The 23,557-nt window shown below is 45.1% G+C and overlaps 1 protein-coding gene across 1 annotated transcript in view; it reads right to left on the bottom strand.

Moving 5' to 3' along the window:
- The window catches only part of CACNA1H (calcium voltage-gated channel subunit alpha1 H), a 252,290-nt gene that overhangs the window by 86,684 nt on the left and 142,049 nt on the right, over positions 1-23,557 (bottom strand). The window contains exons 6-8 of the mRNA XM_074158337.1: positions 17,885-18,200; positions 4,939-5,031; positions 2,210-2,999 (exon numbers count right to left, since the gene is read on the bottom strand). Of these exons, the coding sequence (XP_074014438.1) occupies positions 2,210-2,999; positions 4,939-5,031; positions 17,885-18,200 (1,199 nt within the window). The remainder of the gene's footprint in view (positions 1-2,209; positions 3,000-4,938; positions 5,032-17,884; positions 18,201-23,557) is intronic.

A 23,557-nucleotide genomic window follows, 5' to 3' on the forward strand; every position in this document is an offset into this window, starting at 1 on the left:
AACAATCCACTTTACCCTTTTGTATGGTCGCTTCAAAAAAATAAAACTAACAAAGACAAGCTGCCCAACCTATTTGGCAAGCAACCTTTACTGTGACCCCCCCCAAGCTAGGCTTGATATTTTTTCAGCACATACATCACTAGGATAAACATTTGTGTCCATGCACACACAGATAAACAGTTTTGGAAAACATAGGCATTGAAAAAAAAAAAAAAAAGATGACAAGTTTGGTTTAAAGAGATTAAAAAATAGAAGCTAGACCTTTTTGACTTTTTACTCTTTGAGGGCTTAAAACTATTTTTCAGCCTTTAGCTCCAGCCATGAGGTCTGGAAACATTTTGTAAAATAGAAACCCCAGTGTTGCATGCAATGACTACTCCAGCAGCGGGTGATTTATATGTGAAGGGAGATAAAACTACACTAACTAGCAGTGCTGGTGTGGCTGAAGTCTATACAGATAGACTCTGCTACACTCCTGCCCTCACATGCATCTACTGAGAACTAGCAGAGAGCAAGACCCTGCAGTGGCCATGGGCCTTTCTCCAAACCTTCTGCTCCTTCTTCCAAAGAGAAATTCAGAAGCTCAGGGTCCCATCAGAACTAGAGGTTTCTAGAACTGTCTGTTTTGAGTTCTTTCAGTGCCTCCCTGTTTTAAACTTCTTATATTTCCTGTACCTTATGCTTCTCCACCAGCTTCTACCTGCGCTTCCCTTTCAAGGTACCGTCTCCCAGCAGTTGGGGCTTTTCTGCTGCAGGGCTGCAGCCAGCAGGTCTGTCATTCACCAGAAATATAATTCCAGGGATTGCACAGATCTGTTCTTGGGTGGGAACAGAGGGAGAACCTCCAGGATATCACTAAGCACACGAGAAGAGCTCAGAATCAGAATCACAGAATCACAGAGGTTGGAAGGGACCTTTTAAGATCATCTAGTCCAACCAATGAAAAAAAAAAAAACAAAAAACAAAAAAAAACCACAACACAAAAAAAACAAAAACAAAACCACCACACACGCAACCCACACACACACCACCACACCACCCAACACTAATCCATATTCCCAAGCACTATGTCAACTCCTCTCTTGAATACCTCCAGGGATGGTGCCTCAACCACCTCCCTGGGCAGCCCATTCCAATGCCTGACAACCCTTTCAGTAAAGAAATATTTCCTAATATCTAACCTGAACTTCCCCTGGCGTAACTTGAGGCCATTGCCTCTTGTCCTATCATCTGTAACTTGGGAGAAGAGACCGACCCCCGCCTCTCTACAGCCTCCTTTCAGGTACTTGTAGAGAGCAATAAGGTCTCCCCTCAGCCTCCTCTTCCCCAGGCTGAACAGCCCCAGCTCCCTCAGCCTCTCTTCGTAAGACTTGTGCTCCAGACCCCTCACCAGCTTCGTTGCCCTTCTCTGGACCTGCTCCAGCACCTCAATGTCTTTCCTGTGGTAGGGGGCCCAAAACTGGACGCAGTACTCGAGGTGGGGTCTCACCAGTGCCGAGTACAGGGGGACGATCACCTCTCGGGTCCTACTCACTACACTGTTCTTGATACAGGCCAGGATGCTGTTGGCCTTTTTGGCCACCTGGGCACACTGCTGGCTCATGTTCAGCCTGCTGTCGACCAACACCCCCAGGTCCTTTTCTGCCAGGCAGCTCTCCAGCCATTCTTCCCCAAGCCTGTAGCGCTGCCTGGGGTTGCTGTGACCCAAGTGCAGGACCCGGCACTTGGCCTTATTGAACCTCATCCCGTTGGTCTCAGCCCATCGATCCAGCCTGTCTAGATCCCTCTGCAAAGCCTCTCTACCCTCCAGCAGATCAACACTCCCACCCAGCTTGGTGTCGTCTGCAAATTTGCTGAGGGTGCTTTCGATCCCCTCGTCCAGATCATTGATAAAGATCAAAAACACATACCTTGTGACCATGGGAAAAAGGGCTCCAGCAGTGGCCTGAACTCACTGCCTGGAGCATCCTGCATCTTGCTTTACCCAATGACTGCAAACACAGCGGTAGAAGGAACAGAGCTCTCAGTCCCTCAACCTGTCCTACTTCTGGCTTCAGCGCTCAGTTCAAATAGCATTCACAAAACAGCCTCCATCTCCAACACCCTCCATGGCCATCAATAACACCTTAGCTCTTGAGCAATTTGCCCTTTGCCCAATTTTCCTAAGGAAAAAAAAAAACAAACCACAAACCAGTTTGTTTGTCCTTACCATGCTCTCCTACCAGTTGCTGCAGCTTCCCATAGGAATCCATGCCCAAATTTACAGGGCTATTAGCCACGGCCACAGGTGAATTACCATTCTTCTTTCCTTTGGGAACTGGAACAGAACTGGCTTTGCTAGTTGGAGAAGGCAGGATGGTAGGATAATTCATGTTGCCATGGTTGGAGAGTCCGGCAGTCAGCTTAATGCTTGCAGGGGCATTGGAAGACTTACAGTTCACTTGTGGTCCTTCGACGTGACAGTCTGCATGGTAAATGCTGTGCACAGACTCCGAATCCGGAGGAGGAGCAGGGCTCTGCAAGTTGGGCGATGGAGAAGGAAGCATTAATTGGCCTCCTGGTTTCATGACCTTGAGTTCCAGGTCGCAGATCTCAGGGTTGGAGCGTGGCCCCCGAGGGCTCCCATTGCTGATGTGATAGTGGTGATGGTGGTGGTGGTGGTGATGGTGGATGAGGTGGTGTATGGAGGTGATGCGCTTTTTGCCTCGGTGGCCTTGCCCATTTGTGGTGCTGTTTGGGTTAACTTTTTTCCGGCGCTTACTCTGCCAGTTATTGTACAGACGTATTGTCCGCCGTTTCACCTTCCTGAAGATATGGCAGATGTACTTGAGCAGCTCCTCGTAGCAGCTACCTGGCTCTGAGAAGCTGGCAATTGTGCTGTCATTGGAGAGATAACGGGCCCGCTGCTCCTGCATCAGCTGGTTCTCCCGCTGCTTTGTTTCAGAAAACTGTGTTGCTATCACAACCAGGCACAAGTTAATCATGAAGAAGGAACCAACCTGGAGAAAACACCAGGAAAGGAATTAGTAGGGACTTTACAAAGCAAGACACTCTCTTCACCACCACATGCTGTCTGGACTTGAAGTGTGGTTCTTAGAAATCCTGAGATTTCCAAACATGCCAAATCTCAGGGTCTGCTCACCAAATGTTATGTCAACATGTGCCTGAGCTGCTAAATTTGCTCCTAAACCATGTTAAATTATTTTGGCAATGGCAAAGAAAACTGTTAACAATAGCCTTCATGACTTTCTTCCCCTCAACAGTGATGACATTTGCTACTAATGCAGAGTGTATGAAACACAACACAATCAGTTACCACCACAAAACAGATCACGAGGAACCAGCCAGCCAACATGCAAGGAAAGATGGTCTGAAGTCCAATTTGTGCTGTTCTGAAACTGCCTCTTCTCTTCCTCTATCACTTCACACCCTGGCATAGCATGCCCTCATTTTGACGAGGACAGTCAGGGTCCATGTATCTGTGATGTTGTACTCTTGTATCTCTCTGACACAGAGAAATGCGTCTCCAGGAGATTCAGTGCTCCTAGAAAGGTCTGATTTATTGTCTGGTTGAATTGATGTGTTCTTGGGTGATACTAGGTTTTCAAAATGAAGTCCCAAGGACAAGAATGTGAAGTGACCTAAGACTACATCCTTCCCTCAGCTGTTGTGTCCACAAACTGCTTTTTCACCACTTGGATTCATAAATCAGCCAAAGGAAAATGTCAAATATTCCCACGAGAGAATCAGTGCCCTTAGGCGTGAAAGGGACTGACGTCAAGAAAGTGCCACTGTCTACATGGCCAAACCTCTGCACTGTGCTCAGTAGGAAACGTATGGATTTAATCTGGGCCTTTGTCTGGTGAATCCTCAGGGGAAGCTGTTGGGAGATGGTTTGCAGTGCTATTCTCCAGTTTGCAATATCAGCCTGGATACTGTTTGAGAAGCAGCAAGGGTGCCATTCCCAGTTCCAAGTGACTTGGAGATTAGTCACCTTCTGGCTTTTCTGCAAGGATCCATATGTAGACAAGAGCTCAAAAAAGTGGAGCGTAAATCTCTACTATGCGTGGCCCATTGCGAAAGGCTCAAAAATCACTGTTTTCAGAATGCTATCCGTTACCGGGAAACTCTCACACTGCTCTGATCCATGCCTTTCCCACTGATGATGAGAGCTGTGGTGGTTTGACTTCCCATGACCTCAAAAACCACATGGATGAGGATGGGGTTATATATAAAGGACATCCAGACACAAAAGCACTTTGAAGTGCCTCCGTCCCATGTCCTGCCTGACATCTACAGGATACTTTTCCCTCTGCTCTCCTCCTGACTTAAATGCTTAACTTTTTCATAGATGTAGACCCTGGAGAAGGTTGTGCCAAGGTTGAACCTTGCTAACAGGGAATGGCAGCCTCTGAAGGCAACCTCCAGCACCTTCAGTGACTAATATTTTGTTTTTAGGAACAGCAGCACTGTAAGACCTTAGAAAGACCGCTATTACTACTGTTATTTAAAGGGCTCAGGTGAAGTTCAACAGTTTGAGGGCCCTTCATTGAAATTAGGTGTCCTCTGGCACGTTTAGGAAGCTAAAGGAAGAAAAGCTACAGCCTCTCCACTTTTTGTTCTGATTAGTAGTTGCTTGGCCAAGGCACAACAGTCAGGATGCATCAAGGTGACAAGACCAAGACTGGGAGAGTAAGAGGGAGGGAAGACCATATGGCTTCACAAGCTGTAACTATACATTACATGTGACGCTAAAAAGGACTGTTGTAGCCAATAATCCATCCCCACAGCACTAATCACAACCTGCGTAATTATGCTTTATGGTGGGAGGAAAGTCTCCCACGCTGAACCCTGGCTGGCTCTCCTCTGTGAAAAGCCCAAGGAACAACTTTACCCCACAAGGACAAGGAATGGGAGCATCTCACGGTTCATACTTACTATTATAAGCAATATAAAATATATAAAATTGTAAAAAGAATGTGCATCCATCACATAATACATGATGTCAACCCATCCTTCCAGGGTTATAACCTAAAGAAAGACAGAGAAAGAAAGTGTAAGAACAAGAGTCAACCAAAAAAGTTAGTAAACGCCCATCTTAGTAAACATCCACCAGTGTCTGGTATTCGTCACTGTACAGTGTCTCTCATGATCCATCCATGTAGACCTGCTGCACTTCTTTTCCCAGTTGGCTTAGGACAGCAGCAGTGTGTGACCAACGGACTGGCCTAAGGTTTCTACAGGAATCTGGTACAATTGAAATGATAAAACATTACAATAAAACACACCTGAAACACTGGTTCTGAGCCAGCGCAAAGAAATTCGAAGGAGGGATTACAAACAAAGCAGAAGCCTCTCTGTGCAGAGATCTGGGCTTTTACCACAGGCTCCTGGTTTTGTAACGTTACCCATAAAATTCCTAAGTTTTTAAGTCAATTTTGTTTCTGTAAAACCAATTTCTTTGTGATTCCTACTGGCTCACCATTACAATTGCATCACCAATATCATAGTGGAAAAGCATCTGAATGGAAAAGAGTAACTTTAATTAAATGTAGAATTGATTTCATACTCGTTTTCTCAATCTTCCTTCCACTAAAAAAGAAGCTGAGGATTTAATTAACACCACATGGGCTGTGTGCAGAGCAAAGCGAATTCTGCCATGTAATTTACACATTTTATTTAGATAAAACATACCAAACTTCTAGTGCTATCTTGCTACTAGTCCTAGAGCTGAAATTCCAGCACAATTTCCAACAAAATCAAAGCTTCTGTCTGAATTTACTTGCACTGACGTACCCTACTTGCTATGCCTAATGTGAGCCTTGGTGGTCCCAGCATAAACCAAGAATTGCTGCCTGCCTCCAATTTAACCCACGTTTGCAGTGAAGGAACCGTGAATCAGCTTGCTGTGAACAAGAAAAAGATGAAGTCCCACTGGTGTGGGAGACCTTCTGTACAGTGTGTACAGAAAAGCTGATCCATAAAGCACTTGCTGTTAAGGCAGTGAAGAAAATAATGTTCTTGTCACACCTGGAGCATCAGGACAAAACACTTGCAGGAAATCAGACGTGAATCCTTGCCACTTTTCTCCTGTTTTTTTTTTACTCAAGGAGCTGGTAGAAGCTCCTAGATATGGATCTTTGGTATATGACCACACCTGCAAGGGGAAGATCATTGCTGTACACACAACCATCAGTACTCGGTTTCCCTGAGACTGTCAGAGCACTTTGTGTCAGCTCATGGGTGCTGGAAGAGAAACGCTACTTACCCTTGATTCCTCTCACTCTGAAATCAAATGTGGTGATGTCTTACCAGCAAGTTTTCAAACCCACTTCCCACCTTGAAGCACGCGTAACTTACCACCCACCATGCAGCTGGGTGAGAAGAAGCCAACGGATGCAGCTCCATGCTAAAACCAATAAACACGATCTGCCAAGGAGCAGGTAAAAATTGTCTCTGCGGCTGTTTTACTCTGTCAGCATTGCTAAAGACTTTGGGCAACCATGTCTGATGGCATGCTGGCTGCATTTACACAAACTGCACCCACCTCTCCTGTTCCTCATTACATGCATTAGATATTCTTTCATATCACATCCTTGCTGCTGGTTAGCGATGTAAAGGTATCAGATGGCAATGCTATGCTTCCAGTGGCATGGGTTTAACAAAACCAAAAAGAATGCTTTCGGTCAACACAAACCCCAGAGATCAATCTGTGATATTCTGCAACAGGCACATTTTTTTGTGTGTGTGTGGATGCAGCTGCTGTTATTCACCCTGGAGTCTGAGAAGGGGTTAAGCTGTCTGGGCAGACACAGGCAGTAATCAGTCTGTTCAGTGGTGTGAAACGGACAAGCAATCAAACTCAAACTGCCCTTTGCTGCCTTTCCTTTAACACGGTTGAAACATTTATAGAGAGCAAAGTTCTTTTCGGTCGCATCCCTTGCCTGTACGGGCTGTGCACAGCAGCCAACCGTCTCTTGCATTCGATGCCTGTGTAAATTCATGGGGAAACTGGAGGGATCAAGTTGGGAGGTGACACAAGGCTCAACCAAATCACTGCCAACTACCTAAGAAATGGTTTCCTTTGGGCTGTTCAAAGTTCCTTCCCTTCCTTCCCCTCTATTTGGGTGGGCATTTCAGAGTCAGGCTGCCACAGCTGGCACAGCAGGTGCTCCATCCATTTACACTTGGGGATGAAAAATGAGCCCAGGGACTCCAAACATACTGGATACACCTCTGCACCGAATTTGTATTTGGCTGGCAATCTTCAAATAGAATGTGTTAAAATGATTAAACACAGAGCCCTCACTACAAAAGGAGCTACCTGAGGGCTGCTGTTGGGCTTCTGCAGGGGCTGCCAGCTCTCCACCTGGGAAACAGCTGCTGAGACAAGAGTGAGGGCCAACCAGCATTTATAGAGGTATTTTTCTTGCATGCTAGACAGCATTTTCAGCAAGAATCAATCAACACACCACATTTCTCCTCTGGAGGGCTGAAAATGCTCATCCGGATCTCAGAATATTTAAGATGTAATTAGAATTTGCATTATTTACTACTCACTTGTAAACCAAAGGGATGCAGAAGGGATAAACAGACCGCTGGGCTTTTGTTCTCCTGTTTGACATCTTTGTGGATTCATTTTTGGACTCATCACCCAGTATAAATGCATCAGTACCTAGGGGAAGGATTCCTGAACTGCCGAGGATTAGAGAGTACTAGCAATCCTGTAAGAGAGCGTGCTCACAGACATCTGTCTTCTTTTTTTAATCAAATAGCTTTGGAGAAATGCAGGGCAACACACGTGCACAGCCACCTGTCTGGACTGAAACTGTCTATGATTTTTACAGCCTGATTCTTGCCATGCTGTGGACTTCTTTCCTGCCGTCCTTTAAAGTGCTCTGAATGACTTTACGAGTACATTTTTACCTACTCCAAGACCTCACTGCATATCCCCAGCAAGGCCTCGGCACAAATGAGAACCATCTGAATTTGCCAACAGCTGGTCTATATGCCACAAACAAAACTCTGTAACTATTTTTGGAACCAAGTCAAAGGCATCTGCACCGGTGCAAGCTTCACTGCTGCAATGCACGGTTTGATCCCACACACTTACTCTCAGGCCAGATGAACTCAGAGGGAAAGCCAGCAACTCTCGCTATTCTCCCAAGAACACAGATATATTTTTTTCAGTGTTGCTTTGCCTACTGTTCCTCCCTTGGGGCACCCCGAACGCAATATCACCTACTTCGCTAAGCAGAAATGACTCCCTCCTCTCTTCATTTTCCAATCTGATTAATCCAGTTGACTGCAGCTCCAGCATTTGGCCCTTCGAGCTCTTTATAGATGTCTTCCAAGGACCTGGACCACCTTTCTTGTGCTTTTCAATCTCAGCAATCCATTCTCAGTAATTAAATTCTGTTCAAGCCATGGTTGTTCACAGACAGACATATTAAACAGTGTCTCCAAATGTACCAGTTCAAAGCTTCCAATAAACGCAACATACAATTATTTATCAACAGAGATAAGATGGCAAGAAACACATTTCCTAATTCTGCTCTGACGAAAAAGATGTGCAAGATACGTGACACACTAAAATTTGCAGCTGCAGGGAAATAGCTGAAAGATTCAATTAAGATGATTGGCAAGGTTGTCCTGGAGGGTGCTGCCAACTGTAATCACATGCTGCAGACCCACTGAGAAAGGAGATGCTGCCCCTTTAGCATGGGGAAATTGTTTTTGCCTTCGAAGAACTGAGACTCTGGGAGGAGAACACAGAGCTGTCCTCTAAACCATGGGAGATTCTCTATGATGCTGTCTGATTCTCCTTGCCTAATCATTCAGCCTTTTACCTCTTACACAGCACAGGCAGGGATGGGATAAATTATTTGTCTCCCATTAATACCTGTGAGGCTGAGTGCTAAAGCCCTGAGCCTGGTGTCTGATCCTCTTTCCCATCAGTGCAAGGATTTAACAGAAAGCTCACTCAGGTGAATGTAAAGACAGATTTTGACTTCATTGATCTTTGGCTTGGACACCATTCATGCAGTCCCCAGTCAGGCACTCCCTGATCACCATACTAATATGAGCTGGATGAGAGTGGACAATCAGATACTATTTTTTTTTATGTCTGCCGTTCTGTGATTCTGATCCTCCTGGTTTGCTCATGCCACAATAATTTCATCAGTTGTAACAAAGATGCTCGTCTGATTTATAGTAGCATAAATGAGGACAGAATCAGTTCTTCTAGTTAAGCTAATCAGAATCAATCTAAAACTCCAGAGTGAAAATCACAAGAGATGTAGATTAAAGACGCTGGCAATTAACTCAGACCTCCTCATTGTCCCCAGGGAGACAGGAGGTTTACATTGTTTTTTCTGGGGTCACTTCAAAGGTCTCTGCAGAACAATTTCTTTTATTATGTCAAAAGTTTTCATCATAAAAATCCTTGCCTTTGAGCTCTGCCAAAATTTTTGCAAGTTCTTGGCTATAATCCTTTCAAGAGCAGGTTATTTTTTGCTTTAGTGTCAGTTAAGTAGAAGAAAAAAAGAATCATCCAGGCAAAAAAACCCAGCATCCAAACTACTTTAATTAGTAAAGTCAAACACTGAATTACTTTTCTGCATATTAGAAAGCACTAATGGCTAATGCCAGATGGACTGCTGCAGATAGAAATCAACCTTGAGGTGCCACTAATCAATCGAGGAAAGTTTGGAAAATTACTGTGTGAAGTGAAGCTGAAAAGATCTTGAGAACTGAATGCACAGCTCACAAAACTCCCGCCTGGCCCCGAAGGCTGATCTTTCTCCTGGCGAGACTTCACTTCTAGGATTACTTGAACAAACTTCCTTTGTAGAGACAGCCTCCCCAAGCATGGCAACCAAAATCAGCATCTCACACTTAAATCAAAACCCCCAAAAACCTTAACTCTGGCAAACAGATATTTCCTTGGTGGTTGATTTCAGAATTGCAGGTGCTTGTTCAACTCAGTGCCTGGCCAAAGCCAGAGATAATAGAGAGATATAGAGAAAACCAAGTGCTTCCAAGCCATTTAAAGTGTTCATCTTAATTGACATCTATAATTTGCACATGGCATCTTTTTCTTTGGCCTAAATTGAGTTCTTTGGGGACAAGATGGGCATTATCTGCATCAAAATCAATTACACTGAACCGAACAGCAATTCTGAAGACTGCCAGGATTATTTGGTTTTATTTTCTTTTTATCTCATCATTTCTCTGGCCCTACTTCAAGGGTTTTTTTTATTTCTATAAACCTCATCAAGACAAGATCCAATGATATAAATTGTGAGAGCTATTAATTACTGTGATGGTCTCCGTAAGTTTTATAAGGCCTTCGGTATTCATTTGTGAAAGCCTCTTATCTATGTATCCTGCCCTCTCGGGCATATTGATTTGGCTGGCAAGCACTGACCAGTGAATAATGGAGTATTCCTTTTCCGTATGCAGAGTGCTTGGCAGCTAATCAAATCACTATTTTCGAAGCCAACTTTGCAATTTTAATTATTTCCTCATGACACATGTTGTTAGGTAACCTCATGGTCAGAAAAACAGGTTTTATTATATTCTGAGTAATGTCCTCTGAACAGATGCTTTTCCTTTCACTTTGAGGGCCCGCTTACTTTGCAAAGCGACTTTAGCCATCTCTTTATAAATTGAGAGTCTTGCAAAGCAGGCATCTGCTCTGAAAAGTGGCCCCTGCAAAACAGAAGATAAAAGGAAACTGGGCAACCTTGCACTTGGTTTTGATCGGTGGCCTCTCAAACTCGTGATCTCTGCTCAGCATTACCAGCTGATCCAGCACCGTGGGTCTTGAAAAGCAGAGTGCAGCTGTGTGCCGTGAAGTCAGACACATCACTGATACTGCTATTGGTGACCAAAAACCTCATGGAAGTGGATCTATGGGCTTTAAAATGGCATTAAAACTCAAAAACTTTTGCTACAAAGAAAAGGTTAGTTGCTGTCTCTGTTTCACACTTAATAACCCAAGATCCTCATCCGACAGCAAAAACATCACTGATTTCAGATGACTGCCGCTTACAACAAATTACCTCAGTCCATATTCATGAGGTCTGATTTACTGTGATAATTATCCTCTGTCTCCATTGTTGGTGTAAAGTATCTTATGCACAGGGAATGTATTTAACTGTTTAGCTTCAGCAATAATGAGTCCATTACCATAGAGAGCACCGTAAATCAGAGTTTCATAGCAGAGCAAAGCTGAAAGATGAAGAGTCTGCAATGAGAAGGGAACCAAAGCCAGACTGAGATCCCTGCTTACAGATGAGTGTACCATATATACAAAAGACAGTGCTCCTCCAGACACCACTGTCTGGAACACAGCAGCAGTTTTGGGTACTGGCCCCAGCGCAAAAAGTAAGGATTGTTGTTATTCACATTGTTACACCTTCTTTCAAATTATATTACAGACTATTAGGGACAAAGGGCTCATGGCTTCAAGCACAACTAGCCCTCTGTGCAGGACTGTGACACAAAACTTGTTTCAGATGTCTAAGCTTTACCCATTCACACAAATCAGAGTGTGTGTCTTGTTCTCCTGGATGGATCTGCCAACTCGATGCAGTCTGGAGACGGCTGTGTGGGGACATCAGGGTAAATGAGCTGAACCTTTGGCTTCATGTACAAGTCTCCCCAAAGCTATATATAACTCACAATGCAAGGTGCAACAGCAGCAACTGATCATGGAGAAGGTTTGGGGCAACAAACCAAAGTAAGATTTCCCTGTAAGAATTGTTGAGGCACCTCAAGATGCTTTTTCATCACTTAACTGGATTCCAGATTAGGCCATGGCTTGTTGCAGGCATGCCTCTTTCTGCTCTGAATTAAAGAATCTATGATTGAGGTAGGATTAAATCCTTCCAAAAATACAGAGTTTGCAGCAGGTTTCTGTGCCACGCCGGGTCCCTCCAGCACCTCCCATGGGTTAGTGGGCCCAGACCTGGAATCAGGACGGCCTCTCTGACTTGTGCTATATGGGACCATTCCTTCTAGCCTTCTAGATGAAGGAGATTTTTCAAAAGCAACTAATCCTCTTGGAAGCACACTCTGAGATGTTTAAAAGGAGCTGGTTATTTTTAGATTGGGTATTCAGCATGAAAGCTCTTCAAATGCAGAAAATTATGTTTATTTGGCTGACCAAATTAAAAAAAAAAAAAAGCAACACCAACAAAACTCAAACCCCATCATTTAGAGTGAAATATTTTTGGTGATCCAAAACAAATTCAAGTCTAGTGACAAAGCATCACCTTGAAACAGGGGAAATGAAAAGCTTAGAACTCTTTTCTTGCCAAATTCAGCACAGATAAGCACTGTTGACACATAGCTCCAGTTTAAAGAATGAACCACTTGACAAAAACCAGTCCTTTTGGCCAAAAAAATTATCTACTCAATGAACTCTGAAAACATGGGCACCCAGTGTGACAGCTGCTTCTGAAAAACATGGCCCACAAAACTACATGTTGCACACACAAAATACAATTGCAGCTGGAAGCCTGACTTTCTTCTGCTTGAGTGTGCCTTTTGGCTGTTCCCCAAAATATTTAAGAGAACTGGCAGTGGAAGAACTGAGGTTGCAGCAGATAGGCAAGCAAGCTTATTTGTAGCATCTCGGGTACAATACTCTTGAGACATTGGGGTAACCATTCCTGAGCTGTCATTTTTAAGGAATTTAGTTGAGATACTCTGAGGTCCCCCCCAAGAAGTCGCTATTAATATCCATCCAAGCGACAGCCCAGCTAAGAAGAAGATGTGTGGGTAGGAACCAAGGGGAATGACCCTGCCAGTTTTGTCCTGCCAGTAGTTTCCAGGGTGGAGGTTTGTGCTTACTCTAAGGGAAAGCAACGTTAGAGCTTCAGGTCTTGTCTCCTCAAATGAGATCTCTTAACTGAGTGATGAGTATGGATGAGTATGCATGAGGAGGGACTCCAAGCTCATTCTTGCATTTGACCATAGAAGAAGTGCATTGAAGTACATGTCATTTTTCCTTTAATTTGAATGGAAGATATGGTTCCCTTTACAGATCTAGCTCAAAGATTTCCAGGTGAGAGAGAAATCCTCAGGGAAGGATTTCAACCTTGATGTACAGAGGCCAAAGAATATGTGAAGTGGGCAACAGCTGTGGAACAGACTGGGGCACCAAACAATGGTGAAATAAAACAAATGAACCTTCCTCTTTCCAAACCTGAAATCTTCCCCCAAGCTCTGTACCTTCTCAGCTGGCCCATCTACAAGCTGAGCTTGCAGGGGTGCAGATCCTGGCAGAAGCAGAGTCAGAGTCAGCAACACGGAGACAAAACAAGCTCCTCATCAGCACATAGCGCGGGGTCAAAATGACTAAATCCTTGATTGGATTGAGATAGCTTACACAAGCTCCCAGGGGCTTTTTTTGACAAGCCAGAGCACAGGAGAGGGAACTTCACATCCAAACGAAAGGGCTGTTTCCGCAGGTGGCCTGCAGCATACGGCTGTCACTGCCAGCTGTCGTACCTGCTCAGGCAGCCTGCCATCGCGTGAGGAGTAACGTCTCCACAGAAGGACAAATGAAGGAAGAAATGGGTGGCATCAATCCCCCCACTTTCCCACCCCAAACTTGTTCTCTTTCCTGATCTGGTCACCCACACCTTCATGGCTGTAATGTACTCCTGGCTTTGGTGAGACCACGTGCAAAGAGAAGTTCTCCAACCGAGCACGCTATCAAGATAACACCTTGAACTGTTGCTGCTGCTGACAGTTCCTTTAATGCTGCTCTATTTCCAGACATCTTTCTTCAGAAGGTGATTCAGCTTTTCCTTTCTTGGGCATTCTTATCATGTCGTGTGCCTGCTGGGCTGTCTTCAGCTCTCGTGAACACAACCAGGCTTTTTTTTTTTCCTTCCTGACAGCAGCAAGGGGGCTGCTGAATGCAAAATAGTCTCCTCTGAGAATTCCCTCGCTAGGGCCTTCTGATGATGGGCCAGAGATGTGTTACTTGTATGACTTGATTAACTTGTTAACCGAGATGTCTTCTTAAGCAAAACCTTGTAGAAGCAATATGCACTCAGAATAACACAAGCCAGAAACAGAATCATGAATCTGAGACCTGCACCCAAGGACTAATTTCAAGAGGGTCTTTTATTAAGGAAGCCCCTTAAAAAATGCAGATACTTCTGAAATACAACATGTGAAGAAGAGGCCAAAGAAAAGGCAACTCAGCCAGCACCAGCAGTGTCAGAGCCCCTCTGAACTGCCACACAAATCTTCTCTCTCTGTATTGGATGCATATTTCCTGAAATGTCTATGTAATTTTTTCCTGTACGTTTGCTCTCAAAGTTTAGTCCTTCCAACTATATCCTGGCAGGAGGCACAGAGGAACAGCTTGTTCCCTTGATCTCGTCTTGGTCCTGCCTAACTGAATGCTATTGCTCCTTCAACTTTGCCTCACTAGTTTTGCCAAAAGCATTGTCTCCTGATCTAAAGTGCTATTATAGGTCCTACTTTTCTGGGAGTCAGACATGAAATCATCCAAGCAATGGTTTTGTGGTTTGTGAATTAGCCTAAATAATCTCTTCTTCCCAAACTGTGTATCTTACCAGCCATCCAGCCCCTTTTTGTTTTAATGGGTTTCTTCGTTCAGGTCTGGCCACTTGGAGACTGTTGGTTAGGAAGGTGGCAGTATTTTGGTTGCTCCACTGAGACTGTCAGTAATTCAAATTAAATTGGACTTTGGTTAGGTGGGTAATTCATCATTTGCAGTGTGACAACAATACCTGTAATTACTGCTCTTATTGTTGTGGCTGAAATTCATGTGCAATAAAGGGATCTTAATATCATGCCAAACCTCACAGTTAATTTAGGTTCCATCTCCTTTCATTTATTCTGTAATAAGCTAATTAGTTCACATAATTTGCCATTGAACATGCCTTTGTAACAAATATATACATGAATTAGCCTATTACACAACAAATGAGGGGAATCAAAACATGAATCATTTGCAAGATTACATAAGGAATTATTATCATTTCAAACACCCATGGATGCAGCCACCGTCTTTACTGCTTTAAAATTTTATTATTTACACTAGGTTGGTTCTCACGTCTGATGCCTCTGACTTACTCTTCTGCTCAGAAGATCGACAATGCATTTCATTGTTCGTTGCATCCCGTTCCCACGTGCCAAGTTACTTGCAAGTTCCGGACCACTACCATGAAGTTACATGCCTTTCAGCTTGGTTGTTTAAAGCCAAATTCTGGCAGCTGAAAGAGCTTGGCCATACTGCTAGCCTTCTGCCTTGGTGCACCATTTGCAAGGACATTTTGGAGTAGAGATCCTCAGATTTCCCTGTCAAAGTACGGTTTTGGTTTGGTTTGTTTGCAGCCTGCACAGTATCAAACTGCGCCCTTGGAAAACTCCTGGGCATGACTTGCAGTCACTGCACTTGGAAGCTTCCATCTGAATCTCACCTGTGGGGCTCATTTCACCAACTTCCCTTCTGACAGCTCTTAAACCATGCTAGATTTTCAACTCATTTGGTTTAAATCATGAGGGATGCTTTATCCAGCTGAGTCCTAAGATTGCCGTTATGCAAACTGGAGGCATGCCAGACCTTGAGGTTCAGTCTACCATTGTAACTCCCGCAAAGTACCACGGATTCATTATTCCCCAGAAGGGATCAGGACAATTGGACCCATCTCATCCAGAAGACAGCAGAGTGCTTTCTGCCCAGTAATTCAATACCAATTCACAGGGAAGCTCCTGAGCTACTAAACCCATCAGTTCTACTTTCTGCACTACTTACTTTGAGGCCCCATCTAACTGCTGACCTGGTGCTACCCAGCTTCAACTATTAAATGTAATGAGAGTACAACTCAATAGCTTTATTTGTTAAATGTTCTCTGCTTACAGCAATTGTTTTGCTTTAGCACCCAACCTCTTGCAGTAATGATTTACTCTTCCCATATCAAAGTAAAGCAAGCACCTTACTCCCAAAAGCTGCTTCTTTACCTGGAGTTACAGTCTTTTCAGCTTCTAAAAGCAAGTCCCTACTGCTAAAAGGAATAAAGATGTAAGAAGAGTTTTTGGCTGAAATACTCTTTAACATTTGGATGGCCTAAGCAGCACTAAAACCAATCATAAACCTCCTGGCAGCTGCCAAAATGATCTATGGATACAATATCCAACTTTGCCAGACACTCTGCTCTGCTCAAAGGAATCAGTTGAAACCTCTACTGTAGCTAGCTTGTTCTTCCTGACTTAAAACTGTACCTTTTCAGGCTGAGGGAATGAAATACCAACATGAAATGCAAGCTCGCAGCCTGCAAAAAGGCTCAGGAAGTAAAAAGGAAGTGGGACCCCTCGAGAAGCACCTGCTCATTTTCAGTGCACGAGCACAGGCACTCCGCAACGCGTTGCCCTCTGCCCTTTCTCTGGCAATAACATTGCTGCTCCATGGTGGGAGCCAGACGGGACCTCCTGGGAACATCCATCAAGCTCTGTCAAAGAACTATGCAAGAGCAGAAAAGGGAGAATGCAAGTGCAGCCAGAGACCTATCTACTGTTCTCGCTTTGATTTCCCTCTTTCCTTTATGCAACGCTCACTACCAGTCAGGAATATTCAAAATTACTATAGCAGCTCCTCTCTTGACATACTAATTCCTGGAGAGAACCAAAGTATTTTTAAAAACATAGCCTAGTAGAGACTTGGGATCTGTCTGAACCCTTCTGGATTTGGTTTTGAGCCTCTGACACCAGCAGCAGCATGATTCAAGGTGTGCTACTGCGACAGCATGAGAGCAAACAAGATGCTCCGAGAAAGCAATCACCCCTTTACAACTCCCAGATGAAAACTGAAAGTTATTAAGTTCATACTATAATATGAAACTAGAAGGAATTTCATAAATGAAATTTAGAGCTCTGAACGAGCCGTTATTCATCATTAACAAAACTAAAACGAGAACTTTTTCTCTTTTAGGAATAGAAGTCACCTACACTTCAGGAGGACTAAATAAAACAGGGCATCTAGCCAAAAGCATAAGGAAATTTGTATTAAAAACAGGAAGCGCAAATAAAAATGGAAAACAGTGCATGGATCATTCAAAATAAAAATGGAAAACAGTGCATGGATCATTCAAAATAGGCTAGCCCTAAGAGCCCATAGCCTCTGGACTGTGTAGGTGACTATCCAGCATTCCAGAGCTACAAATGCTTTGAAAATGCTTTAGTTGCTGGAGTGTCTTTGTCACCTGTAAAGGTTCCTCCAGTCTCAGACAGAAGCACTTTAGTTTCTAGTGAAGAGCTGTATAGGTGTGGATCAAGAGAGACTCAAATTCTATGAGAAGTATCTCTTCACGGGTATTCCAGCCAGAACTGACCATTAGGACTATTTCTTCCTCCCTCCAGCATACCGTGCTAACCAGCATAACCCCGCAATTCTAGAAACAAGCCCAAACCATGCCATCAAGTGAGTTGCTACATTTTAGAATGATCACAGAATCATAGAATCATATATTAAGTCTTGCTTAAGGACTTGGACAACACTCACCATTTCCTGATACTACAGCAATAAGTAAGGACCCTAACTCTCAAAAATCTCTGGGATTTATCCAAGTCTGATTTGCAGTGCTAGAATTTGCCATACTTTCGTTGGCCTCAAGAAGTATTTTCTCCCCTCTTCTAAAATACACTGAAAAATGGCTGCTCTCTCCAAGTACCCTCTTGCAACATTTGTGCAGGTTATTGTCTGACTCATTTACTCGGTGTGACTTCATTTGCAGTTTCACGCAGATGCAAGCAAATTCCTTTCTCCTCTGATGCGTCTGTCAAAACCTTTTCAAGCAAAAGATGACAAAGCAAAAAGAAAAAAAAAAAATCCTACCTGAAAAATAGCTATCCAGGCATATCCAATATTATCAAAATTGATAGCTCCGTTGTGTGGGTTTACGTCCCCTGCCATGCATACGTTGTAATACTGGTTCCAGTTTATGCAGGCGTTCCTGCTGCTGAAGTCAGGGTTGTATAAACTTGGGGTGTAGGAGTCCATGCTCAAGGTGCACTCCAGCTTGTACTCCTTCCTGTTTGGGATGTTGGAGCATTTCTGCATGCCGTTTTCACGATGCGATGAGCAGATGAATGGGTTCTCCTCTGCTTCGTCTGTCCGGTAGTACGGATGCAGGAAAGTAAGGTTGTATGTCCTGGAGGGGGAAGAAAGAGAAGGATGAGAACAAATCATAGAATCATAGAATGGTTAGAGTTGGAAGGGACCTTAAAGATCATGGAGTTCCAACCCCCCTGCCATGGGCAGGGACACCTCCCACTACACCAGGTTGCTCAAAGCCCCATCCAGCCTGGCCTTGAAAGCTTCCAGGGATGGGGCATCCACAGCTTCCCTGGGCAACCTGTTCCAGTGTCTCACCACCCTCACAGGAAAGAATTTATTTCTAGTACCTAATCTAAATCTCCCCTCTTCCAATTTAAAACCAGTACCCCTCGTCCTATCGCTCCACTTCCTGACAAAGAGTCGCTCTCCGGCTCTCCTGTAGGCTCCCTTCAGATATTGGAAGGGGCTATAAGGTCTCCCCGGAGCCTTCTCTTCTCCAGGCTGAACAACCCCAGCTCTCTCAGCCCATCAGATGATGTCCCGCCTTGTTTCATCAAGCAAAAGGCACTGGTTCCTGTCCCTGGTTTGGGTGTGTTATTTCTCCTTTGCCCTCAGCCCTATCAGACTGGGGACAGCAAGTCATAGTTGAGATATCAGCCCCTACCTTTGTCTACAAAACCTTTTGCTCACAGCATCCTGTAAGGCGCCAGTGATCTTTTAGTTAAAGATCAGCCTGAGCTTTCCCAAGCCAACAGGGCACTGGAAAGTTGAAATAAGAGGGTACAGAGAGAAAAATCCCAGCAGGCCAGGTCCTTCCCAAAAATCTAGGGGACTTTTTGTTTCCATCTAGGGATTTTAAGATAGCTCTTCTGATGCTCAGAACATGCTTCAGAAAGGCTGATGGCAAAGCAGCTTTCTAATAAATTTGCCCCTCAGCACCTCTCCGGGATGAGCGAGCTGAACTTTAACAAGGAGAGGCCCCGCCACAGGCCATCTCAAATTCCTTCTGTACTTACATAAGAAAAGAAAGAGCCCACATTAATAGGAATTGTATGCTTAGTGCATATCTGATTTAATTGGCCTGGATAAAGTTTATGGCTCTGTTACAGCTAAGATAAGCAAGTGCTCTAATTGCAGCAGGGCAGGGATGTGCCTTTTCTCAAGCCATGCTCTGGGGCAGATCAGCAGCAACTGGAGCCCAGGACTTTTCCTGCTCTTTGATTAGTGTTAGTGAGACCCACCGGCACTCACACACTGAAGCACTGCTCAAAATGAGAAGGTGCAAAGTCCTAGAGCCGACTTTATCTGCTGTGCTCCGAGCTGCAGGGTTCTAACACGCTATATAATCAGTCAGGAGACAAGGGAAAAGGCAACACACAAATTATATGACCAATTGAGATGTGGGTAGAAGATAAGCAGGGAATTCTTCAAGACAGGACAGCTGTACTTTTATCTGTTTCTAAATGTACATAACTATTGAATAAATTTGGCTCTAATGAGTGCCAAACTAGTGTTATTCCAGCCAATTGCTTGAAATTGCTCCCCAAACCCCTTGAGCCAAGCGGGAGTCACTCAACAACTGCACTTTAAGGAGAGAGCAATCGCTGCAGGGCAGAGCTGAGGGGAAAATAACCCTGAACAACTTTCCTGGGGAATTTGGTTCTCCTCCATCAATGAAAGACTTGAGATGGGTGTTGAGGGTTCATCCAGCTTCGGGGACAGGCAAGAGTAGCACGTCAGAGGAACTGGGCATTGTTTACTGGTGATTAAATGTCATTCACCAGTTATTCCCCTGTCACTGCAGTGTTCCCACACCTCTAGACAAAACTGTAACGTCTTCCTCCCAGTTTCTATACCGCAGATCAAGAGACAAGGAAGAAACTTGAAAAATGTTTTTCCTCCAGGACTGCCTAAAAGCCTTCTCCTTCCCCTCCCATGAATTGGTTTCACTTGGAGGAAATTTCCATATAAAACAAGCTGAAGATAAGGCTGAGCGCAACGCTAGCACGGTGTTTGCTAGAAGATCAGATACTACAACCGGCGGAGTTTGTCACACAGAGGGGGGGTATTGCGAAGGATGAAAACGCACCGAGGCGCAGGGATGTGTCTGGGAGTGCTACAGGCTGTGGGCAAAGACAGCTGGGGAACTCAAGAGAAGAAACAGAGGGAAATGAGATGAGATACTGGAGAAGGGACTTCTGACTCACAAGTGGCAGGCAGAGCCCTGGCAGCTCTGTTCTGCCCTTAGCGGGTACGCTGAGAGGGGTTCAGTTCAGATGCAAAGGGCTCCTGTACTCTCAAATGAAAGCGGTGGGGACTCCACAAACCTGGGACATCTCTGTTTACAACCACAGTGCCTGCCTTAGCCTACTCACCCAGGGAGGGGCTGGGAGGGCTCTGCACCTCCATGAGACCTGACCAGAGTTCTCCCAGCCCCACCAGCCTCAGGAAGGACATTTTCTTCTAAAACCTCCAGGTTTGAGAGGCCATGGGTGCATGTCTCCTTAGGCTCCTCCCAAGGAACACAAGAGCAGGTGCCCAGTAGCTCTGAACTCTTTCAAATGGGACACTGATTAGGGCTTTCCACACCCTGTGGAAGTGAAAGGGTCTACTACCCCCACAGCCCAAACCAAGCCTGGACTATGCTGTGCGCTGCCTGATACAACAAAGTAGCACAGCCACAGGATGCTGGGGTATGACCAGCTTTCCTGGGGCCGATTTCACCTCTCTTATAAACAGGAGTTTGTGGGTTACAGGGAGAGAGCTACTCTAAGTCCCTAAGAGGATAGCAGAAGAGGTCTCATTTGGTACCTTCTCACCAAAGCACCTGACCTCCAGCTCAAGCTCAACAGATCTTTTCAGTTCTCAAATCGCTGATGTGACAAGTCATGCAAACTTGAAACTTTGAGCAGCTCAAAGTCCAAACCTGGTGCCTGCAGCAGAGACAGCCACAGAGGTGAGTCTCAGACAGTAACCTGCAACCCTAAAAACTACACATTGAATTCCAGCCCTGCAACAACCCTGTATGATCTTGGGAACATCCCTTGCTCTTTGTGGTTTCCCTTTGAACAATGCTGACCAAGACACTTTGATCTGGACGTGCCACTCCAGTGACATACTCTTCCAAACTACAACTGATCATCCAGTAAAAGTTGCTCCAGAACCAGGTGGAGCTGTGAAACTCAACAAAAACTTATTTTCTTCACCACCCTGGAAGCAACACCCCAGCACCACACCAGCAGCAGGAGTTTCCTGATCACAAACACCTTTTGGCAGTGAGCAAGGCAGGAAGACTCAGCACACCACAGCTCGTGGGCCAGTGTAATTAGGATTCTACCCAGAGCAAAGCTGGACTTGCAGAGGGAGATGGACCATCTGGAGGGATGATTGTGTAATTAGCAGCTATGGCTGCACAAGCTCCTTTCCTGGGAGCAGTTTTGTGTTTAGATGCAGACACACACGTGCCCGTGCCAAGAACACTGACCGTGGAAGAAGTGCTCAGACAGAACGGCTGATGCATCAGCACCACGCTCCACTCCAACCTCACACCCGAGCTCCCCTACGAGCTGCCTCTCCCACCACCACAGCACAATATACACAACGTCCAGCGCTACACACGACTCGGCAGCTGCCGGCCCTCCCAGCTGCAGGACTCTGATACATGTCCATTGTCCCAAATTAATCTTTATTTCAGGCCCCAGCGTTGATAACTGATCTGATAAGCCTACCCCAGATGGGCAGGCTGGAGAGGGACACAGCTAGCCAGAGAGCCGTGTGCCAGCCAATTCTGCTGGAGACTGTGCACCCGGTTTCATTGGAGGGAAGGAAGACAGCTAGGATGGGGACCTACAGGACTAATCCCCCTCCTGTGCAATGCTTCTCTATTCACTACACATTGCAACTGTAAAGGTCCTCGATGAGCCACATACACAGCTTTGAGAGGCTGCATGTCTCCCATGAGTCACCGTTTAGGAAGCCTTGGGCTGAAGGAGAAATACTGCCTGCAGCCACAACACCCTGGGCTGTCATCTAATAAGCTGCGTTTTTCTACGCATAGATCTGGGCATAAACCCTCTGGAGAACCAAGAGAACGACACACTTTGGTGGCTGTGGGAGGAAAATAAAACCAGGAAAACAAAGCACAGCTTGACTGCGAAGGGTGAATGAAGCTTGATTTGGTTTTGCTGCTGCCTAACTGATTTTATCCTCCCTGTTCTCTGCCTTGCTCAATTTTGCAACTGTCTCCAAAATAATTTACAAACTACAAGAAAGTCCTCCCTATGACAGGCCAAAATCAATCACATGGGGGCCAATTTCTGCCCAGCCCTTTTCAAGCCCTTCCTTCTTCCATGTCTGCTCTGGGCACAGAGACACCATAAGCATCCATCTGGCTGGGAAGGACCTGCACAATGCTCTGCCATCACCGAGTACGGTGGGGAAGGGACACACCAACCAACAGCAAACACTGCAAATTTAAGACCTTTTTCTAGTTCATCTGCTTGATGACCCTGCTGGCAAAAACAAAAAGGGGAAAGAAGGAAGGAGACCAAGGATGAAAAATAACAGTGTTGCAGAATGAGGGAATCCCCAATATCCACAAAATAAATGAATTAGCTCTGCCAAGACCATCTACCTCCACATGCAGGAAAGGTCAATCTAATTTCCTTGTTACTTGCCAACAGGCATAGTCCAAATAACTTATTAATGGTAATGAATCCACTAATCACAAGACCCATGTACTCTGGGGAAAAGACATGAGAAACTAAGCCCCAGAATGGATCTTGTTATCACATTAGAAAGGATTAACACCCTTTTCTCGGCCAGCTGCCCAGTACACATCTTTCTCTGGGCTTGCAGCAGCTTTGCAATGTATTTTCCTTTCTCTGTCCCTGGATGCGTTCATGTGCAGGAAGGACAACAGCGGGGCAGGAAAGTCCATCCTCTCCCATGTCAAAGGAGGCTGAACAATTATTCTCTGCTCCATCTTCCGCCAGGCTCAGTCCTCCCAGCCTAACCAGCCCATGCAGGGCATCAGCCACAGTCTCTGGAGTACAGTGTGTGTGTGCTGAGCACAATCCTGCTACAGCTTCCTGAGGAGCAGAGGAAACATAGAATACCAGGTTGGAAGTGACCTCAAGGATCATCTGATCCATCCTTCTTGGCAAAGGAGGAAAAGGAAAATATGGAGGAAACTCAGCACCAAGTAGGATCTGTTCCCTCCAGAGGAGGTTGCTCTCTGGAGAAAATCCTGCTGACAACCCAGTGTTGCAGCACAGAGTGATGCCAGGAGGAGCAATTAAGCAGAACTCAGAAGTACCTTTCAGACAAACTCAGAGCTGTCGGCCTTGGCTGTCTGTGCCTTCTTGCAGCTCTACAAAAGCCAAGGAGCCAAAGGCAGTACAATGCCAAGCAGGTACAGAGTTAATTAAGACTGAAGTGCTCACATTATAA

This window comes from Numenius arquata, chromosome 14 (assembly GCF_964106895.1).
Source record: "Numenius arquata chromosome 14, bNumArq3.hap1.1, whole genome shotgun sequence".
Lineage (NCBI taxonomy): Eukaryota > Metazoa > Chordata > Aves > Charadriiformes > Scolopacidae > Numenius > Numenius arquata.